Source organism: Adiantum capillus-veneris, chromosome 1, assembly GCF_014529385.1.
Source record: "Adiantum capillus-veneris isolate H3 chromosome 1, ASM1452938v2, whole genome shotgun sequence".
Taxonomy (NCBI): domain Eukaryota; kingdom Viridiplantae; phylum Streptophyta; class Polypodiopsida; order Polypodiales; family Pteridaceae; genus Adiantum; species Adiantum capillus-veneris.
In genome coordinates, this window is record NC_140931.1 from 183,092,737 (window position 1) to 183,115,715 (window position 22,979).

Sequence of the window (22,979 nt, forward strand, 5' to 3'; positions counted from 1 at the left end):
AGTGTCAACGCCTCACGTTCTACTTCCAAGGCCGCTCGTCTTTCTTCGGCCGCCAAGCACGCTTGCTCACGCTCACGTTCCAAGGCTACCCTTCTTTCTTCAGCCAACAAGCGTGCTTGCTCACGCTCCCAAGGCTAACCTTTGTTCTTGGCGCCCGCGAACACCTTGCCTTTCTTTCTTCGCCCTCCTGATCCAAGTCTGCCTTTCTTTCTTCGCGCTCATGATCCAAGACTGTCTTTCTTTCCTCGGCCGCTGAGCGCGCTTGATCACGCTCGCAATTCAAGGTGGCGTGTTGCCCCTCTTGTTGTAGCATCATGTCAATCATCGACTTGACCAAAGCCTCCATAGGATTTGGTGCAACCTGTGGTGTAGATGGGAAAGGAGGAGGGTCTAAAAAACCTCCTGGTGGGGAAAATTCTACTTTCGCTCACACCAAAGTTGCTTTTTCCCACCTCACTTCGATTGGCCGGCCGCTAAGTGCACGGTCTGCTCTCAATAAGTCGAAAGAGGAACAAGGGGAGGCCGGACAAGCCCTTCTTTGTTGGGTTACCTGTCACTCTTCAAAAACACAATTAGGAATCGACACGCCCGAGTGGACTTGGGTTACGTACGACCGCAACAAGCAAAAAAATTATTATGGTTCTTTCCTTGCGTGATATAGAACACTGCCAAAGCTCTGGTACCAATGTAAGGTGTAACGGAAGTGAATGTTGACTTTGCTCAAGATGAGTACTGACTGTCATGCTGATGATCATGCTTCGTAAGCTGACCTGAACCCTGGACCTGAAGTAGCTTGTCCACATGCACATAGGGTTAGATTGTGCATGTGACAAGATCACCACCGCCTCACATCTTCCCTTATTCTCCTCTGTACCCAATTCTTCAACCGCGCCAAGGCCCCCTGCTGTGTCTGAGGATTTACCCTTTGAGGAGCTTCCACAAGGCTGGTTACAGGAAGAATATGTTGATTTGCACATAGATCAGACACCGGCCCATGATGTTTCAAAGCTGCAACAAGCAGCTCAATCTTCATCCTCTGATGCACCCTCACCAGCAACACCTCCGGAACCGGTCAGAGAAGTCAACCTAAGCGACTCTGACAACTCTGAGCACATCTTCCTAGCCTCTTGGTTATGGGATCATCCCACGCTACTCAATCAGGTAGTCTCATTTATGCACTCCTTTAAAGATGTTTTTGCCTGGTCTTACAAGGATTTGGAAGGAATCCCACCAGAACTGGGTGTCCATACTATCTCTTTGGTTGAAGGGGCCAAGCTAGTCAAAGGCGGGCTTACAAGCTCAAGCCAAAGTATACCGAGGTTGTCAAGAAAGAGCTAGAAAAGATGCAAGAAGCAGGGATCATTGTGCCAGTGGAGCACTCTGAATGGCTATCACCCATGGTCATCGCACCTAAAAAGCAATCAAATCCGCGTGTGCGTCGACTATCGCGCGCTGAACAAGGTAACTATCCCAGATGGTTTCCCCGCCCCCTTCACTGAGCGTGTGCTTGAAGATGTGGTAGGGCACGTACTGTACAGTTTCATGGATGGCTTCAGTGGTTACAATCAGTTAGGCATCCATCGGGGTGATCAAATCAGAACGACTTTTGTGACTCCATGGCGCATTTTCATTTACACCAGAATGTCTTTCGGGCTAAAAAATGCTCCACCCTCCTTCAATCGCATAATATATCTCATCTTTTGTCCTTTGCTTACGGATCATCTTCGCATCTTCATGGACGATTTTTCAACCTTCTCGAGTGCTCAGTGTTTGACCTCAGCGGAGAATCTAGAGGAACACCTTGCCCGCTTTCTCAGTCGTCTTCCTCACGTGGAGGGAGGCACGTTTGAAGCTCAATCGGAACAAATGTCACTTTTTTGTCACTAAAGATAAATTAATGGGCCATGTGGTATCTGATAAAGGCTTAGCGACAGACCCAGAGAAGATAATAGCTATATTGAGGTTGCCTCCTCCCATCAATCCTATAGGTGTTCAAAGCTTTGTAGGCCATACATGTTATCATCGTTGATGCATTAGGCTGTATACCGATGTTGCCCAACCCCTGACCCGCCTGACCAGTGATGTTGTACCATTTCAATGGTCCAAGGTTGAAGCTCAAGCCTTTGCTTACCTGAAAAAGTGCCTGACTAAAGCTCCGATTTGGGTAGCCCCTCATTGGTCTCTAGCTTTCCATGTACATATTGATGCTAGTCAGACAGTTATGAGTGTTGTCCTCACTCAGCCTATCAAGGTATTTAATCTCCATCTTCCCGTTCATTATGCAAGCAGGCTGCTCACGAAAGCTGAGCACAATTACAGCACTACCGAGAGGGAAGGTTTGGCCATTGTTTATGCTCTTCAAAAATTTCCGCACTATTTATCAGGGGTTCACTTCACAATTATTACTGATCATCATGCTCTTTGTTACCTGTTAAATAAGCCACAAGTTGTAGGCCGGGTTTGGCGATGGCTCCTTTTGTTCCAAGAGTTCGATTTCGAAATGGTACTTCGTCTTGGCAAACATCATGTCATGGCCAACCGTCTCTCTCGCATCCACTCAGGTGAGGAAACTACAGGTATTGAGGATGACTTTCCAGATAGGAGTCTATTTCAGATCGATACAACTCCAGAGTGGTACTGCGATGTTCTATAATTGTTATTTTTTCCCCCCGAGAAAGAGATCCTTCTATTAGTTAATGAAACTGCCCATAGGGCTACAACCACCTCTACTAGAGAGGGCTACAACAATCATAAGGGGAGACTCTCCCAATGAAAAGCAAGTATATGTACAATGAGGGCTAAATCAGGAGATGGGAGGAGGGAAAAGCCACACAAGTGGACGATAGTGCCATTTGAGCACACCCTGGACCATGGTGAAGAAAGGCCGGGGTGCCAGAGTCGAAGGAACCCCTCTCTACGCTCCCGCATGCGATCGGAGCTGCCCTGGAGTCTCTCAAACTGTCCCTTGAGAGTATGGATCAGCTCTAGCCAAAAATCTCGAACAATCGTTGTTGGTGGTACAAGGCGAGCCTCATAGATGCTGAAGCAGCGGGCCCGCCAGATGAACCAGAGTGTCACGGATGCAGACGAGCTCCCAACACTCCTCTCTCTCACTGTACCACTCCTGTGGAGTAAGCTCTCTAGCAGCTCGAGTGTAGGTCGACCCCTCTGTATCACTATCATCCTGCTGGTGGAGGATAGCTCAAACTTTAGTGCCGGGCCCGTGAGAGTGGACCAAGCAACTGCCCCCCAAGTCTAATGCCGTGTTGTGGAAAGAGCTGGCATCAACCGAAGGTAGCCAAACCTGTTGTGCCATAGGGTAGTCCCAAAGACAGTGACGCTGACTCTCCAAAGGATGGTCACAAGCTGCACATGATGCCCAGAGGTCGCTATGTACAAGCCAGCTCCCCACTGCTGTAGCTCTATGTGCAACCAGCCACTCGAGCAAAGTGACTCTCCGTGCGGCTGTCTGGTGTCCCACAACCTCGCCCAAAAAGCTGACAAGAACTCAGTTGTGAGACCATCCTCCTGCCAATGAGGTGCCGTAGCAGGACAAGCCTCTCTCTGTGCTGCCAGTATGTGACGTCCCAATCGAATACAGTACTGAAAGAAAGGGACACCTAGATGGTCGGCTGAGGAGAAAGGGTCCCTCCAAAACCACTCTCCAAGATCCCACTGCACTCGTGCCAATGGACAACTCTCCCAAGCCCACAACCTCCAATGGCCTGTCTCAAGAGTTGTTGGGTCAGGATCTATGACACAAGTCCTTCCTCAGATGCCCACAACTCTGATCCTCTGAAAACAACACTCTGCAACCTGTGAGGCCTAAACTGAGACTCTGTGTAACCGACCCTCACCCTGTAGCTCGAAAAACATGGAGGGTACAGTCTATGAGCAATCCCGAACTGCGATGAAGACCTCCACTCGCGTGAAGGCCCCATCCATCTGGGTGCTACTGACTCGAGAGGTGTAAACCACTTAGCTGGTACTGCCTCTGTGGTGTCCTGGCACATGCTTTGCACCACTCTCATGCCCTATAGCTAGATGCTTTGAAGCTCCTCTGACAAACCTGAGAACTGTAGCCAATCACCTAATGTGCGTGTTGGACCCTCTGCCATGGGACCCCAAGAGACATGAGGCCTACTACCAACCAAGTGGCCTCTTTGTGAGTGCTAACCATGGGGTTCCAAACAAGGGGCTGTCTCAAGCGCTCCTTCATGCAAGTAGGTTGGTGCTGCTCCAGGCCTCTCCGCAGCTGCTCCCACGATCGAAAAAGGCTCAAAGCAAAACGGTCCTCTAGTCTCCTACTCAAGCCAACTCTGCGCATCTCTGTGAAAATCCATCTGGTGGAAGGTCTCCAAGGGCCTCCAGCCTAAGGCACTCTAGCTCTAAGCCGTTGAAGCAAAAACTCCTTCCAGGGTTCCTCCCCTGGAAGCAGTTCTCTGACAACAAACTTCCCAAGAAGGGCTCTGCTCTGCTGTGCTGGGTCTATGATCCCCAATCCCCCCTGAGAACAAGGTAGAGTGATGACCTGCAAGGCCAGTTTGGCCCGGGCTATCTGAGTATCGCGCCCTGATCAAAGGAAATTCCTAATCAGCCTCTCTACCTGGCTGATGCAGGAGCTCGAAAAGATCCAACAAGATGTAATGTACCACATAGTAGCCAACAACACCTGGTTGGCTACTACAACTCTGCCTGCCAAAGAAAGTCGTGTCGAGCTCCAATGTAACAACTTCCTCCTAATGGACAGGAGGAGGGGAGCAATCTGCTGCTCAGGAGACAAGTTTAAGCCAGCTTGACAGCCCAAGTAACGAACTGCAGTCCCTGAGGGGATCCATCTGAAACCCTCACCTGGCAGCCAATCAAGCGTAGGAGCACTACCAACCGAGAAAGCCATTGTCTTCCTCCAGTTGATCAATGCGCCTAATGCACAACAAAAGGTCTCAAGAGCCTGCTCACACCTGTGTAGGTTGGCCTCCTGGCCCTCCATGTACAAAGCTGAGTCCTCTGCAAACTCAACATCCAATAGCTCATCGCCCCGAATAGGAAGCGCTAAGGCACGTAAACCAACCTGGTGTGAAACCAAAAATCTGCTCATCGCCTCAGCATAGAACGGAAAGAGGAAGGGGGCAAGAGGGAAGCCCTATCTGACCGAACGTGTGAGCATGAACCAATCTCTACCTCTTGCCAAAAGCACCTGACTGTGTGCACGTCCGTAAAGAGCTGACATACCTCTAATCCAAGCATCTGAGAAGCCCATCTTGCGTAGAGTGCCTCCAAAAAGTCCCTCTCAACTCTATCGTAGGTCTTCTCAAAATCGAGAAGAAGTATCACCAGATCCTCAACACAGAGGCACGCAAGGGCAGATGCCTCCCAAAAAGTAAAGATGTTGTCAAGGATACTGCGCTCCTTAACAAAACCTGTCTAGATCCCATGTATAATGCTCTCTAGAAGTGGTTGAATCCTCAAACTCAGAGCCTTGGCAAGAATTTTGTAGGTTGAGTTAAGGATGGTGATGGGCCGCCACTGTCGAATCTCATCCAAGGAACCACCCTCCTTGGGAATGAGGTCAATCAAGCCCTCACTCATGCTATCAGGCATCTCTCCTTTGTGTAAGTACTAAAATGTACTGAAAAGCGCTGCAGAGGTCTGAGCCAAGCATCCTCAGCTAGGAGTCAAAACCATCCTCAACTGGACAGCTACCACGGGGAAGTGCTCTGAGGGCCACATGGAGCTCCTCTAGCTGAAGAGGCAGCTCAAGCCTCTGGCGCATCTCCTCAGTCACAAGACAAGGCATCTGTGCCCAAATCTGCTCTCTGCATGCAAACTGACACTCCAATTGAGGCTCTCCTGACAACAGGTCACAATAAAAGTCAGTAGCAACTGCACGCATGTCCTCTGGCTCAGAAGCAATTGATCTGTCAGGCCTCCTCAACTGGCTGACACTGGCGTGCGCATGCCGGGGTCCCACTGTCTCAAAGAACGTCCCTGTAACTCTGTCACCCACCTAGGTCCATTGAGATGCCTGTCGATGGAAAGCAAACTCATGACGCCTCTCCTCTGTGCTCGCAAGCTCCTGGCGAACCTGCTACAATTGCTCCTCCAACCAGGGACAGTCTGCGTGTTGCTCCTACATCCTCTGCAGGGAAGCAACGCCCCGTCAAAGACGCTGCTCCTCCTCTCTTGCTACAGCAAGGCGGGCCGTAGACTCCTGAAGAAAGAACCGACTAAGCTGAGCAAGTCCAGAGGCCACTTTGTCAAAAAGAGAGTCCTGCGTGTCCAAGCCCTCTGTCCAAAGAGCCACCATTCTCTCTCTGAGCTTAGAGTCCAGCAAGTTCCTCTCAAGGATGTGTAGCATCGTGCTGCCCCTCCTCTGTCTATCTGTCACTGTGAGGATCACTGGTGCATGGTCCGAATAGGATGTCCCAGCCAAGATGCAAACTGACCCACCCAAGTAACAAATGTGATCACTAGCATAGAAGCGATCTATCCTAGATAGATCCACTCCTCCAACTCTGCGATCAGAACGAGAGAAAACCAGGCTGTCAGGGAGTCTCACAAAACATGAGTGCTGCCAAACATCAGAAACCCTCAGTCATACAAAACCGCTCCCAAGCTACCAGCGCAGCCCCGTGTACCGTGACATGGCCACCTCCAATCCGATTAGAGGGGTCCTCCAACATGTTGAAGTCCCTCCCAACACACCACTGCTCAGCATGCGGCAAAGACTCCACAACCTCAGACAAGAACTCTATTCGTGCACTTGCCACATTGGGCACATAGATGTTCAAGAAACCCATGAGGCAACCTTGAACCTGCATAGTAATCCACTGAGCTCTGCCTGGTACAATAATACCTCTGCCCATTATAGCCTACTGCAAAAAATACGCAATAGTCATACATACCCCTCCCTGGATGGCTCCAGGTCCAAGTGCAGTTGACCAAAACATCGCATAGCGACCATGCAAAATCTGACCAGACCGTCTAATGCGGCTCTCACAAAGATGATGCTCCTGTAGCATAAGAATGTCAATCTCACCACCCACAAGGCATCTCTGAAGCTCTTGACGCAACCGACCCCTCTGACGCTGAAACTGGGGCCCTCCTAATCCCTGCACATTCCATGAGATGATCCTCATGGAGTCAGTGAGAGAAAACAGATGCTACAACAGCAGCCAACCTCGCTATCTTTGAGGCCGGTTTGGATGGGGAATAACCGCATCCGAACGACCTCTAGACAAGCCCAAGTCGAGCGTGCAATCCGTAGCACTACATTCTCTGCCAAGAATCCTTATGTACAAATACATAGCAAGGAGGGCTCTGAGTGTCAGCAAGCATATGCACCACAATGTGCCTGCAATCCGCTACATCCCGTGGCGTCACGCTGAACTTGGCAAGAGGCCAAAGTGTCTGTACCTGATCTGTCACCCGTAAGTCCCCTGTGTGGTGTGAGAACTCAGTAGCCTCAATCTGGAGCCAGTCGAGAACTGTGTGCAGGGTCCACTCTGTAGGATCCTTACCGCACAGCGAGAAGGAGAAACCCACCGATGGAACCAATCATGGGGAGAAGAGGGAGGTACTCACGCCTCAGGCTTGGGAAACAGACCGTGATCGGCAAGTCGGCCTCCTCCTCAAGCACATATGTAGTAGGGTCAAAACCATGATGCCATCGTCTAAAGTAAGCTCGAGGTGCTCGGATGCCGAGCAGGCTCATCAAAATCACCTTGGTCGTCATCTCTTGAGACTCGAACTCTATCTGGTAGTACACTCTTCCAAGGATCTGGACATCGGTGATCTTGCCCACATCAAAGAGAAGGCAGGCCTAAAGTAGATCCCAAACCTCGCCCTGACTGGGACGAGTGCCTATGATCTTGCAGATAATTGAAGTGGCTTGCAAGCGTTCAACTTCGGCCATCAAGCTCGCTTGCTCTTCTAGCGAGAGAGTAAGTTGAAGGGTCGGCTGCACGGTGTCGGGCGAGGAGGCTACTGTAGAGTCCCTCTGAGGTGGAGAAGAAGCCACCATTCTGTGTCAGCTGCTGAATCGAGAAGGGCGATGGTGACGAGGAGACCATAATAGGCTGAAAACTCGCCTAACTGCGAGCTGAGAATGTGAAGCGAAGGCGGATAACATTGAGAATGTGACGCGAAGGCACAAGGTAGGGATGGGAGAGCGCGGGGCTGAGGCTGGGGAGGCGCACGGTTGAGACGGGCTGGCTTCGCACTGGGAGCAGCGGCGCGCAAGGCACGCAGCGGGCAGAGCGCAGCGCAAGGGAGGAGAGGGGGGGAGTGTGAGCAATGGCGAGAGAGGGGGCTGCATGTGCATGCGCAGGGCCGCGGGGGGGGGTGAGCAACAGCAGCGAGCTGTTCTATACTTGTTATCCACTGGCATGTTCCCAAAGAATGCTCTCCATTGCAGAAACGCAGATTACTGTTAAAATCTCGCCCATGCACTTTGATTGGCAGTCAGCTCTATAAGGCTGGACCAGATGGTGTTCTGAGTCGGTGTGTCTCTCCCCATGAAATGGAGTCTATTTTAGAGGATGCCCACAGCGGTCCCAGTGGTGGCCATTATCCTGGTCACGTTACACCTCAGAAAATTCTACAGAGTGGCTTATGGTGGCCCGTTTCGGGATGCCATTTCTCATGTGAAGGTATGTGATGTATGTCAGTGCTGTGCACCTAAACCTGGTAAGCAATCAAACCGTCCCTTACAAGTATCCATGGCATGGTTGCCATTTGAAAGATGGGGTTTTGACTTTGTGGGTCCAATTTCTCCGCCGGCTCAACCAGGTAATCTAAAGTATTTGCTTGTGGCTACAGATTATGCCACTAAATGGGCAAAGGTTCTAGCAACGATTGATTGCACTAGCTCTACACTAGCGAAGTTCTTGTATGAGAATATATTTTGCAGGTTTGGGTGTCCCTTAGAGACTACCAGTGACAGGGGCAGGCATTTTGTCAATGATCTGATCACCACACTGCTAGGCAACTACAAAATCTTCCATCACAAGTCGTGCTCTTACTATCCCAGAGCAAATGGGCAGGCAGAAAGCACCAACAAAGTTCTTATTGCTCTACTTTGCAAGGCTTGTCATCTGCATTCAGCTTCTTGGGCTCAAGCAATCCTCGCCACTATTTGGGCTATCGCACTTCCTACAAAGAAACTACGAACTACACTCTTGTTCAACTGGCTTTTGGGTTAGAAGCAATCGCCCCTTTTGAATTCAACTATGGCTTTGCTAGGGTGGGCAGTCTACGCGCTCTACTAGGGTGGGCAGTCTCCTTGTCACAGCAAGGATTGCCTCTGCCAATCTGTCTCGTCTCTACATGTTGGATGAAAACCGCAGGTTAGCTTTGTACGCGTTGCAAGCAGAGCAGCTTCGTCCCAAAGAATGGCATGATCGCCATCTTCGTAAGCCAAAAATAATGAAAGAATCACTAGTGCTACTGTATCAAGCTAGCTATTAGAAAAAAGCAAAAAAGTTGGTCGCAGCTTGGCAAGGACCATTCACGTTACAGCGGTCCAGTTATTGACTTTGGAAGGTGTCCCCTTGCCACTGGTAAGTGGCTCAAAAATCAAATGCTATTATCCTCTTAGTAAGCCATCTGTAGCTGTTTAGCCATCTGTAGTTGTGTCTGCCTCTAGTATAAGTTCCAGCATCTCCTTCTCTCTTCTTTCACTTACCCTCTCACCAGAGCATGTGTTATGATGATGTCCTTGCAAACTCTCACTCTCTGCCATGCCTATAGGTGTCCCCACATTTCCTCCTTCGGTATACTTTCTCTACCACTGTAACTGGGGTGCTTGTTTTGTCCTAAACTTCTTGTAATCGGCTCATTCTTTCCATGTGATTGGACTACCTTGTTGTATTACACTTTTGGCGCTCAAAATGGGGTTCTCTCTAATCAAACGTTCTCATCAAATTGGGCTCTCAGTGTAAAACACTATGGATCATTAGGAGGCTTTTTCTACGCAGTAATTCTTTGTCACTTATTCCTTCTAGCAACACGGAGTTCCTTCCTCTTCCTCCCATAGTTTTCTGAGTGCGGATATTGGGTCACTCTATAACCCTTCTCTTTACACCATCTCTCATGGTAAAATTCATACCACTCTCTTTGCTCTCTTTGTGTAGTACTTCACATTTCCATTGATTAGCTGCGTTTTGCCCTCTCTCCTGAGTCACCCCTTGCCCCTACCCACTAACGTTCGCCTCTACCTACCCGTAATCACCCCTACCCACTAACCCTTGCCCCTCTCTACCTTCACTCACCCCTACCCACCAACCCTTGCCCCTCTCTACCTTCACTCGCCCTTACCCACTAACCCTCGACCCTCTCTTCCTTCGCCCCTACCCACTAGCCCTCGCCCCTCTTTACCCTCCCTCGCCCCTACCCACTACCCCTCGCCCCTCTCTACCCTCCCTCGCCCCTACCCACTAGACCTCGCCCCTACCTACCTTCACTCGCCCCTACCCAACCTCCCTCGCCCCTACCCACTGCCTCTCGCCCTCTCTCCCCTACCTCGCCCAGACCTACCTGTCTCTCGCCTTGCGCACCCCCTCCTCCTCTCTATCCTCTACACCCCTATCTGCCCACTCTGTACTCCTCACCCTATCTACCCGCTGATCCCTCTTCCTTTTCCTTTTCAATTAAGGCTCTATCTGAGCACCCTCGTCGTACTCTCCTCTACTCTCAGCTATCGCAAAAGCAGTTATAGCGCCAACACATACCTACAAGTTCGTTCTCCAGCAGACATTGCAACCCCGGAAAACCTACTTTCTTTCAGTCTGCATCTGCTCTCATCATAATCTACAAGGTTATGTATGTATGCTTTTGTAGGATTGCGCGTGGACTGTAAGCTTTTGTGGTACAGAACAGTATAAGCTTGCTGAGTGTAATTTTCTTGTGTCCATCAGAGTGGTTACTAAGATAACATGGCAAGTAGTAGTCGGCAAATACCGCGGGAAGTTTTGTGCAAAAAGCCTACGCGAAGGGAAAGTCAAAGTAGTTCTGCAGAGGAAGCGGAATCTGATCACAGCAGTCATAGGGTTACTAAGAAGACTTCTAAATGAAGCCAGTGACGAGAGTTACAGAGTACCCTCTCACATGGTGGATCGGGATTCCAACTCAGAATCAGAATCAGGGCCTTCTAGCAACCAAAGGGTGGATCCAAAAAACATAAGAAAGGGGGCACAAAATGTGTTACGTCATGCAATCAACAGACCTCCAGTCCAAAAGTCAAGCACCTTTCACAGTAAACTTTCACCTGCAGCTACCTCATCCTTCTCTGAAGGATATCTTTCTCAGGATCAATTGCAACAACTAGGTCTGACTGCATTAGCGATTGCGGAATTACCCACTATTGTGCCTGGAGATATGGTACACGAGCTTTTGAACCGTTTTCCCAAAGTGTGGAGCCACAACCTTACCCCTACCAGGATTGGTCATGCATTGGGAAAGACCACCGTCCCATCTTTGAAACCGGCCACGCGCACATACTCCAAGCTTTCCAAGATGCCACAGTTCAGGCGTGTGAGGAGTTGCTACACTCTGATCACCCAGACTATGCACGGAATAAAGAGTTGTGGAATGTCTTTAAGTATTACTTTTTACTTAGAGATGCCAAAGAATCAAACAAAAGTTAGCCCACACTATTTTCCCACTATGAAGGACTCTACTGTCTGATCCACACAATACCTTGTGGATTTCACCAGATTCTTTACACTTCTTTGCAATCCCGAGCTAAGAGGTTACGAGCCCAGGCGCAGTCGGTACAGTACAGCTTTCAGTGCTTTGCAACTCCTATGTTGGCTTGGGTTATTAACATACATATAAGCCCTGTGGATGTAGATGTAGATGTAGAGTACGCACTCCAAAGCACAAGGGAAATCCATTGCCCATACAGCAGGTCTACTTGAGAAGAAAACAAAGAAAAGGGCCAGAGTGGTGAAGGATATAGCAGAATCCCGAATCTCGTTGCCAGTATCAGAGAATCAACAGCTTCGAGTGAAGCACCTTGTCCGACGCTCATCATCTACTCCCGCTACTTGTTCTGTGGTATGCTCGGGTTGTTTCGGATCACACTACGCATGTTACGGCTGTGGATTCTACAATGTATGTCCCTCTCTCTACTTCTGTCATTTTCACTCCTACCACAGTGACTAGCTCTCGCGCCCCGCTTGCAGTTGCTTATTCTCCTATACCTATCCCTGTTGCCACTCCACCTGTCTCTACTCCACTAGAGAGGCATGCCCCAGTTCGCCACCAGCAGTGCCACTTGCCAGCCCTCTCCCACTTGACACTCTCCCACCTTACACTGCTGCAGGTTATTCCACAGTTTCGGACTCTACATCACTTTTTCCACTATCTGAGGATATTTTGCAGGAGTCTAGGCAAGCCATTGCTACCATTGAGCTTGGGGCAAAGCGGTTGCCTGCTACTCACCAGTGCCACTCCGCTACATACGCAGCTATGGAGGGCTCTATGCGTGTCGCAGAGAGCGCGATTGCAGATAGAGACGCTATTATTTTTGCTTTGCGACACACATTGCAAGAAAAGTCTAAAATCATTGACGACCTCAGAGCTCAGATGCAGGGACTTCGAGAAGTGCTACTCCACAGTGATATGGGATTTCAGGCTCCAGTGAATAGGGGATATGGCTGGACAGGACAGGGAATACAAGTACAGGCTTAAAATCAACACGCGGAGTGGATCTCCCAATACCATGAAACGCACGCGTCGAGTGGATCTCTCGGCTACACGGACCGCCTACAAACACGCGTCTAGGCGTGCACCTGTAAGATCGAGCATCCTATACCACTCGGCCTCACCTCCTCGAGGTGACCTCACGCACTCCTAGCCTCACGGGCTAACCATTGGCACTCTGTCAGTGGGGGTCGATAATTGCAAATGAGGCCTTGGCCTCCCTTTTATAATAATGGTCGGCCACATAGGCCGGGTTTACACTACGTCCGCCCAGACAATGGATGTTCATCTTGACGACGTCTAGGCTAGATCCCCTCTCCTACGTACGAGCGGGACATAATATACTTCCCCCCTTAAGAACCATTGATGTCCTCATCAATGAAGTGGAGATACTGAGCTTTCAAAGCTCTAATCGATTCCCAAGTAGCGAACCTTTCAGATTGGCCTTTCCATTTAATCAAGTACTCGTCATAAGCCTTTTGGCACGAATGACGGGTACGATGATCTAAAACTACCTCTGGTTCTCTAGGAATATACTCATTTTGCATATCTTGTTATATTTTCCTCGATAAGCACAACAACGTCGGCTTCGCCTAATTTTTCTTTAAGGCGGCTGACATGAAACACTGGATGAACACTAACATCCAAAGGAAGAGCCAGTTTATAGGCAACTTGGCCAATTTTCTTTGTGATCAAGAATGGACCACAATCCTTGGAGATCTCTTTTGATTAGCATAAGTGGTGACTTGATCATGAGCCATTCGTATACTATCCTTAGCCAATTCGAGCATTTCTTGCATGTCATACAAGAAATCACGAGCTTGGCATTCCTTGACTTTCTCTATGGCAAGAGCAATCGGGGATATAGGCTCAAATCCATACATCAGCATGAATGGGCTAAATCCAATAGCAGAATGCTTGCTATTATTGTAGGCAAACTCTAATTGTGGATTTCCCAATCAAATTGTCGATGAGAGACATATGCTCTCAACGTGTCTTCTAGCGTCTGATTCATCCTCTCAATTTGTCTGTCGAACTCGGGATGGTGAGATGACGACATACTCAACTTCGTCTGAAGATGAGCAAACACATCTTGCCAAAATTGGCCAATGAACTTAGTATCTTGATCACTGACAATATCCTCTGGCAGACCATATAGCTTGTAAAGTTGATCGACAAATAAATCCGCCAATTCATGGCTTTTTACTATCGACTTCGTTGGTATAAATTTCGCCATTTTTGTGAGTCTATCGACCACAACCCAAATGGCATCATTGCCCAGACTGGTATTTGGCAAACCAACGATGAAGTACATGGAAATACTTTGCTACTTGGCATTTGGGATTTCCAATGGATGTAGCAGGCTAGCTTTCTTAAGGCGCTCTGCCTTATTGACCTGACACTGAGTGCATCTCTTCACATAGCTCTCTATGTAAGAGCGCATCCTTGGCCAATAGAAATATCGCTTGACCAAAGCCAAAGTTCTTTGGATGCCTGGGTGCCCAGCGCTAGGAACATCGTGGCAAAATCCTTTGTCGAACCTTATCCATTTTCGCGACGAGACTTTTTCATTTCCAAACAATAGTCTACCTCTAATGGAATATTGTCGTTGTCTCGTCTCTCCAGCACGACTCACTTGGGTCTGCGAACCACCCAAGCCTGTACACGAGTCATGCCCCGCTTCAACCTCGTTCCATATCTTACCAAAACAGCTTTTGGAACGACATAGCCCTCGGAGAAAGAGATAGAAATCCGTCGAGAGTTCAGCCATAGACAAGGCATTAACCTCGGGAATCCTGCTGAGTGCATCGGCAACTCCATTGCTGGATCCTTTTCCATAACAAACCTCAAAGTCAAACTCTTGCATAAGCTCAACCCATCTAGCCTTCCAGCCTCTGAAATCACCCTGATCACAGACATAGCGCAAGGAGTGATAATCTGTCCATGCAACAAACGTAGAGCCATACAAGTAGTGCCGCCATTTTCTCAAGGCGTGGACTACGGCGTAAAGCTCCTTCTCATACATTGGATAACATATCTCAGCGTCAGAAAGTTTCTTACTTTCAAACGCAACAAGACGTCCATCCTGGTATAACGCCGCACCAATGGCATAATCACTGGCATTCGTTTCAACCACAAACGGTTTGCTAGGATCCACAAAATGTGCAATATTGGCGCGGTAGTCACCAAGTGCTTTAGTGTCCGAAAGATCTCGTCAAGACGCTCATTCCATACCACAAGGGGGTTACCTTTATGGTAAGGACCCAAGTCTTCGCTCCTTTTACCCCTCCTTTTAAAAGTTGCGTAGGTGGAGCAGCAACTTTGGAGTAGTCCTTGATAAATTTACGAAAGTCTTTCTTGAAGAATTCACACTTGGAAGTCTTAGCAAAAAACTTCTTAGTTCTCAGTACCTCGAGAACAGCGCGTATATGCATAATGCGCTAAATGCTCAGACAAACTTCGGTTGTAGATCAAGATGTCATCGAGAAATACAACAACAAAGTTGCCTAGAAACGGTCTCGGCAGATCATTCATCATTTGTTGAAACGTATCGGGAGCATTGGTCAAACCAAACGGCAAGACCAAAAACTCATAGAGACCATAACACGTATGGAAACCTATCTTATGAACATCTTCCAGTTTGATCCATATCTGATGATAGCCTGATCGCAGGTCTATCTTTGTAAAATACAATGCTCCATGGAGCCGACCTATCAGATCGTCCATACGCGACAGCAGATACTTATTCTTGACCGTGAGCTTATTCAAGACCTTGTAATCCACCCAAAAGCGCATAGTGTTATCCTTCTTTTGAGAAAGTAACATTGGCGCTCCCACGGGAATTCACTTGGCCGAACAAAACCCCTGTCGAGATAATCTTTCAGCTGTCGCTGAATTTCGTTCTCGGTTTTACTAAACCGATAGGGTTGCTTTGAGAAGGGTTGACTACCAGCCACCAACTCAATGCCATGATCTACTCCTATCGAAAGCGGCAAACCATGAGGTAGATCATCAGGAAAAACATCCTTGAAATCAATCATGATTTCTTGGATAAGTTTGGACTCGTCGAAATCCCGAAGTTCAACAGAAGAACATGAAACATTTTTACAAAATTCAATGACAGAAGTACCAAGCAACTAATAAATCAAACCAAGCATATGGTACACATTGATAAAAGTCGACATCAGAAGACTGTATATCTTTGAACATTTCCAAAGCAGTGACGAAACAGTAAACATGGATCATATAAGTAAAAGTCCACTTTGGAAGACTTGATATCTTTAAGCATTGCAAGAGCAGTGACAATTGACATTACCAAAAGGATATGTACAATCAATCACTTACAAAGAGAAATACGCAATTGTGGCATGTCTTGCCGCATAAATAAAAAGCTATGTCTTGAAAGACAATTTCCTCGCAATTGTCTTTCAAATCCGCTCAAAGAAAACTTCACAGTCGTCGACTGAGCTGTGTTTTCGGGAGCAAAATATAAGTATTAGAAGGCTATGTAAAGCCTCTCGAGATGACAAATATTAATGTTTATATTCCATGAAAATGGCGCACAAAAACAGAAAATAATTTCTTACCTAGAATGCACTCGCCTCGTAAATCAAAGCTGGAGGACTCCATCGCGGGACACCAAGAGAAATATCAAAATTCGATTGAATTCGGATTTTTCGCGTTGCGAAACGATGAAATTCACACTCGACCGCGTCAAGGGAGCATATGGAGGCATGCAAGTGACCGCAGGGGCGTGAGCTCAAACAGATGAGAGAGAGAAGCGGTGGGAGAGAAACAGGAGAATTAAACTCAGCCGTAAGCTGCCTTGCCGTGACACGCGGAGAGGAAAGGGGAGCAGGCCTACGCGTGCCTACTCGTGCCCAGCACGCATAAGAGGTGCCACATAGGAGCGAGCGCAACATGCCCTCCACGCTGGAGAAAGGCAATGCCCTCGGATGCAGCAAAAGAAACCTTGCGCTACTCTCTTTCAGCCCTTCCCTCACGCTTCCCTGCAGACTTACAAGGAGAGAGGTAACTCTTTCTCTCTCTCTCTCTCTCTCTCTCTCTCTCTCTCTCTCTCTCTCTCTCAGGAAGGGAGGATCACAGAGGAGGATTAATGAAATTACTCTATGCTGATTTTTAATGTAATATCAACAATTCAACAAGAAATTTACTGATTTTCATCGAAAACCAAGAAAATTAATAAAAATCCTCTAATTTTCAGCACTTTCACCTGCTAATTTGCTTATTTTTATCAAAAATAAAAAACAAAGCATTAATTTGCACCTGCAAACATGGTTTCGAGAAGAAAAATAAGTAATTTCAGCAATTAATTACTAAAAAATAAAAGAAATTGAGGTTCCCCAACTCAAACCGATCCGTAGGTGTGCACACGGTCGTTCGCATAGCCAAGCCGGCTCTGATACCATGAAACGAACGCGCAGAGTGGATCTCCCGATACCATGACAGAAACGCGAGGAGTGGATCTCCCGGCTACACTTACCGCGTACAGACACGCGTCAGATGAACCACCCGACCATCACGACCATACGGCAACTCCCCCGTGTTGGGGCTAGCCTCCGAGGACGTAGACGTGCACCTGTAAGACCGAGCGTCCCATACCACCCGGCCTCACCTCCTCGAGGTGATCTCGCACACTCCTAGCCTCACGGGCTAACCACTGGCACTCTACCAGTGGGGGCTGATAATTGCAAATGAGGCTTTGGCCTCCCTTTTATAATAATGACCGGCCACACTGGCCAGGTTCACACTACGTCAGTCGGACATTGGACGCCCATCCCGACGGCGTCTAAGCTAGATCCCCTCTCCTGCAAGCGGGACATAACAAGGCTTTTGTTGGATATGTACAACCAGGTAGCTCTGCCCATTTCATGGAACCCTCTACACACACTTCTGTCGGATACACCCAACCTCACCACTTTACCTACTATCCTCAGGGGCTTCAATCGTCGGCTTACTTACCACATATGCAATCGACATAGAGCATTCCTTGCGACGGCCTTGCTGGTACACACCGCCATGTCTATGTTAGTCGACGCCCAGAGTACACTTCAAGCCAGATGCTCCCATCAGCTGCGCAAAAGGTGGCAGCTCTAGTCACCGGGAGCCAGCTCGCCCAGAGCAGCAGAACTCAACAGCAGCAGCCTCCCACCCTCGATTTGATGGCTCTTTCCCCGGAGGCGGATACTTCAAGTGCAGCTGTGGCGACGACTCTTTCTCTCGGGTGACAAGACCGCACTGCTCTGCTCAGTCTTCTTCTGTACAGATAGTGACTTCTCGATTCTCTTTGCAACATAGTGTTACTCTCACTGAGACGATGAGTGGTTTTGTGGCGGGCAACCTGTAGCAGGGCTACTCTCGCAGGCACTGGACAGACAGACAATTGCAGTTGGGCTGGGTTGAGTCCACACTAGACGGACTTTTGCCTGGGCAATGACACGTGGCAGGCATAAGGGTGGTGTTCTATCGGATGCGAGGCCAGACCACCACGACCAGAGTTTTGAGATACTCTTAGCTCGATTAGATATTTGTGAGCCGTTGGTGGCTCTTTATGGTTGTATATATCTGTGTTGTTTGGGGTTTTGATTATCCACTTTGTATGGTCTAGCGTCTAGTCTCGAGTTCTGAGTCTAGAGTTCCGCACGATACTGGCACTCTCCCTGCACAATGGAGCCTCGACACCCCATTGAACCTTGAGTCCTGAGCTTGGAGCTGTGTGTGCTGCCAGCCAGAGTTGTATGGTTCTTTGAGCTTGTCGAGTTCCATTGAGTTGAGTCTGCAGTTGTGTTTTGAGTCGTATCGTGTCTTGAGTCATATTCCACTTTTGTGTTTGAGTCATGTTCCTGTGTGATGTTTCTTCTGTTGGAGTGAGGTTTCATGCATACTGCACTGAGGAGCATCCACTCTAGAGAGATGACACCTTTTCCTCGCTACACACAGATACAACAATGCAAGAGTCGAGACAAGTGCCCCCAGCCTCTCTGTATATATAGCGGATGAGAGCTGGGTCGAGCAGTGTCCACCAATAAACCCAACAATCTGTAAATATGGAAAAACCTATGAAAAAAGGACAAATGGGCACAGGACCAAAACTAGGCGACCGGACCAAAAGCGTCCGGCCAGAACCAGATGCACCCTAGATGGGTATGCAGTGGGTGGCCAACAAAAGAGACACACTCACCTTACAAGAATCCCTAAGTCCATCATGAAGCAGCGAAGTGGTGTAACTCTAGCACATCTTGGGAGAGACAAAGGGTGCGGTGACAGATTCTGTGACATGGCACCAGAAAGGGAATGTAGACGAAAGTCTAAAGGAATCACGATGGATGACTGCTACAGATAAATCTTACTTTGAAAGTGTGTATGGTCATTATTCTTCTCATCAAGCTTCACGTCTTTCTAACATTGTGCATGTTGCTGGTAGTTTTACTGCAAATTTTCATGACATTTATTAAGTGTTCATTTTGCTATCAAGAATTCATAGGAACTTCACACTAAACATGCTAACAAACATTGCCAAACACATGCATTTAAAGGAAGGTAATTATGTTGTGCTTTCAATTGAAAGGTGCAAAATTAAAAAAGTTGACACCAATGTTTTTGTAAAGCTTGCTCCCCATTTTTATGGTCCTCCGCAGATATTATGTTTCTTATGGGGATAATTGATGTAGTTTGAGCCTAGAGCCATTGACTAGAGAAAATGTGTCGCCTTGCAGGGTGTGGAGTTGTACCGCACCATTTGGAAGAATCTGAAATACACAGAAAGGACACTAGACTCAAATGTTGAATCAACGTGCACATTTGAAAGGGTCGTAATCAAACCAAAAGCCTCGAGGTAAAGCTCTAACAATTGAGGAGAATCTCCTCCTCCATCCATTTCGCATCAAGATCAGAATAGTTCTTGAACTTGAACAAGTAATTCTGAACCAACTTACCCTTCACTTTCCTTGCCTTGTGCGCTAGGATCCACTCAGGTATAAGAATCTCCTCTGTTTCTTCTACCTCGGTAGCCCCTCTGGCTCCCTAACCTCAATAAACTCACATGAAAAGCATTGTGAATCCAGCAAGTATCTGGCCAAATCGTCATCCACAATGACCCCTGTGAATTGCTCACCTAAAATGGAGATTGTGAGCTGAGAGCTTTTGTAGTCCATAAGAGGTGCAGAGGGATGAGCCATCCAACATGACTGCTTGAGTGGAAGGTATATGCCACTAGTCTCTACCCCATGGTGTAAGGAGGACTGTATCAAGGCTAAGATGTCACTCTGGAAGGTGGGGTCGAGACGAAGCAGCTCATACAGCAGCACCTGTTTGTAGGTACCCCAAAGAATCTTCTCGACTTGATTGTTTGCATGCTCTAGGAAGGATTCATTTGTAGACATCGTCACGGTCACTCGTGAAAAGCACTCACAAATGCTTCATCGATGTTTGCTATTGGCAAGGTTACACTAGCCTTGCCACAAAAGGAACCTTTTTGCTGAGGAGTAGACAAGGGTACCTTAGGGTCGGTAGTTGGCCCAGGAGATGGTCCAAGAGCGACCCTTTGAGCTCTGGTCAAAACATCAAAAGTATCCATCAGGGCCAACTGTTCCTTAGGTTATACCACATGAGCAAAGGGGGATGATGGTCAAAGAATCAAGTTAGATACTTTTTCTAGGTTCAAGGATACAAATAAAACATTGTCCTTCATAACGATTTGACACCGCTTTCTCAAGGGACAATTTTACAGAGGCTTAAAGCAGCATCCCACCTAAAGGGGAATGCACATATGTCGTGGTCAACTCTTCTACTGCACCGCAAGGCACCTCACAATTGAGTGGGGCTTAATAGATTGAATTTTTGCCAAACAACTATTACTTGGACTAATCACAAGACTGGTGTTTGAACACTATGTCTGAAATAGATAAAAAAGTGCTGGCAATGTGTTTTGAGGTTTTCATCTGAAAACGCTTGCACAGAAGAAAATTAGCTCATTGTATGGATATACAAAACTCTTGAATTTGTTGTAAACATGTAGGAAAAGAGAACTGAAGATAAGTAAATGACAGAACTGTTTTGAACTATGTATCCAAATTATAATAAGGTTATGCTACCATTGGAATAACATGAAAACTCACATGTGAGAAGAAAATAGGTAATCTCCCCGTGGAGACCATTGCAATAAACAGACACCTCCAAAACCCCTTCTCAATGGAGTGCCAATTCCTGACAAAGGAAAACGCTAAAAATAAACCATGATTCAAAATTCTTATCTTAAAGACATACACATCAACATTTTAATGGAACAAACTTAGCATCATAAAATGAACAAGTATATTATTTTGATACCAGCATTTGCTTTTGTAGAGGACTTATCACCTGGCAGAAAATTCTCCTTTAGCCACAACATGCATTGTGTCCATAGCATAAAGCCAATTTGAGAATTTAGGAGTTTGGTATTCCTGATAACCTAGTACTTAATACACAATTTCCAAATATATGACCTTACCAAAAACCTTCACGTTTCTGCCTTTCTGGGCATTTGCCACGGATCAAAAGTCATAAATGTCCAGATCAGGCCCACAACAGGATGCCATGAATAACCATTCGTACAGCCAACTACCTAGTGCTAACCAAGAATCAGCCTGCCAATCTCTACGTTGAGGTTTCTGCCCTTCAGGTGTTTAAACGTAAAATGTTTCCTCGTCAGTAAAAAAGATGGAGTATCTGTTCCATAATTACTAGTGCTTTGATTTGAATAATTTTGACGTTTTTTACTAAAAAAACCTTAAGACAGTATCTATTTGTTCACACAATTACCATCGTGCTGAAGTATCAGCATAAGAAATTTGAGTAGGTTGAGATCTTGAATCACACGCTGTATGGTGTTGATGTTTTTAAGAAATACCACAACCGTCTTTGTAAGGGAGGGCTTTTCCAATTGGTTAAAAACACTTTCAAAAGGAGGAAACCTATCGCTTCAAACAATTTCCATCATGCTAAAGCATCAACATGAGATATTTGAGCAGGTTGAGGTCATACATCGCAGTTCAGTTTGGTATTGGTGTGTTTAAGAAAAGCTCAGACCAGTTTTTACAAGGGAAGGTTTTGTCTGTGCTATCCCTATGAAAGCCTCAGCAGATGAAACATCCCAATTGGTTGGGGAAAACAAGGACAACCTTCTCAGAATCTTCAACACTAGAATAGATAGTTGTCGTCACAGTATTTCAAAAGCCAATCAAATGCAGACTAGTACGAAAGTACCATATGGGTTTGATTCAGACCTTGAATCAAACGTGACTTCAAGCATTGTGTCTCATTCAAGTCTAAAATGACCATTGATACATGAAGCATTAACAAGCATTTTCAGAACATAACATTAAACATTAACATGAATACCTTATAAAATCATATGACCTTCTGAACCCCAATTGTGCCAAGTTTGAAAACCTGTTCACACCCATGTACACGGTACACTCACATACACAGTCACTCTCAGGAGAAGCAGCAGACTCAGATGGACGACTCGGCCTCTCCTCACAGGGACTCTCATGCAGCCCCCTCATCCATCCCTGCAGAGCCACCACTTTGCTCTCTCTATTGTCGGAGAAGAAAGCGACCCTAGCATGTGAGGTCGATTGTCTCCATGCAACCTGAGACCTTTGCAGGATTGCCGACACATGCCCCAGCATAGGGAAGTTCAAAATTTGGTGCAGGGCTGCCTACTTCCAGATCATCCACATGCAAATTCATTGTCGGGTATATTATCATAGAGAGTTTGAGGGGCCGCCAAGGTGCTTCAGATGAGCCCCGTAACGTTAAGGGATGCATAGTTATACTTTCAACATTGGCGGCGTGGCTTTGTCCCTTCATTTGATGTGAGTGCCCAGAAGGCAGGCGTCTTGATTTCTGTGTGCTTCTCGAGCTTGCGCCACCAGTACCTCTCCTTGCTTTCTCGGACAAGGAATCTCACCGGGTCCTATATTGCATCTCCCCGGACTTTTGCTTTTGTAGCCGCTAAGGCGTCAGGGATTCCTATAAATCAAGTTTTGGTTCAAGATCCACTCTCTTGAACAAGATTCTTCACTCGAAAATGGGTGATCGATGGATCACGCAGAGGGTGAGTACTCCAGGTTCTCGTCAGCTGGCACACTTGGCTAAGGCTTCCCCTCATCCGAGACCCTGTCCAACTCAACGACCCAAGACTCAGCCTCGAGGACAGCAGACATAGTCGCACACAGCAGCAGCTTTGAGGGATCCTCATCATCGACCTC

The 22,979-nt window shown here is 47.4% G+C and overlaps 1 protein-coding gene across 1 annotated transcript in view; it reads right to left on the bottom strand.

Annotated features, from left to right (window-relative positions):
- The window catches only part of LOC147466133 (Transducin/WD40 repeat-like superfamily protein), a 95,437-nt gene that overhangs the window by 55,953 nt on the left and 16,505 nt on the right, over window positions 1-22,979 (bottom strand). Inside the window, exon 8 of the mRNA XM_086524248.1 lies at window positions 20,844-20,931. Coding sequence (XP_086380374.1) covers window positions 20,844-20,931 — 88 coding nt within the window. The remainder of the gene's footprint in view (window positions 1-20,843; window positions 20,932-22,979) is intronic.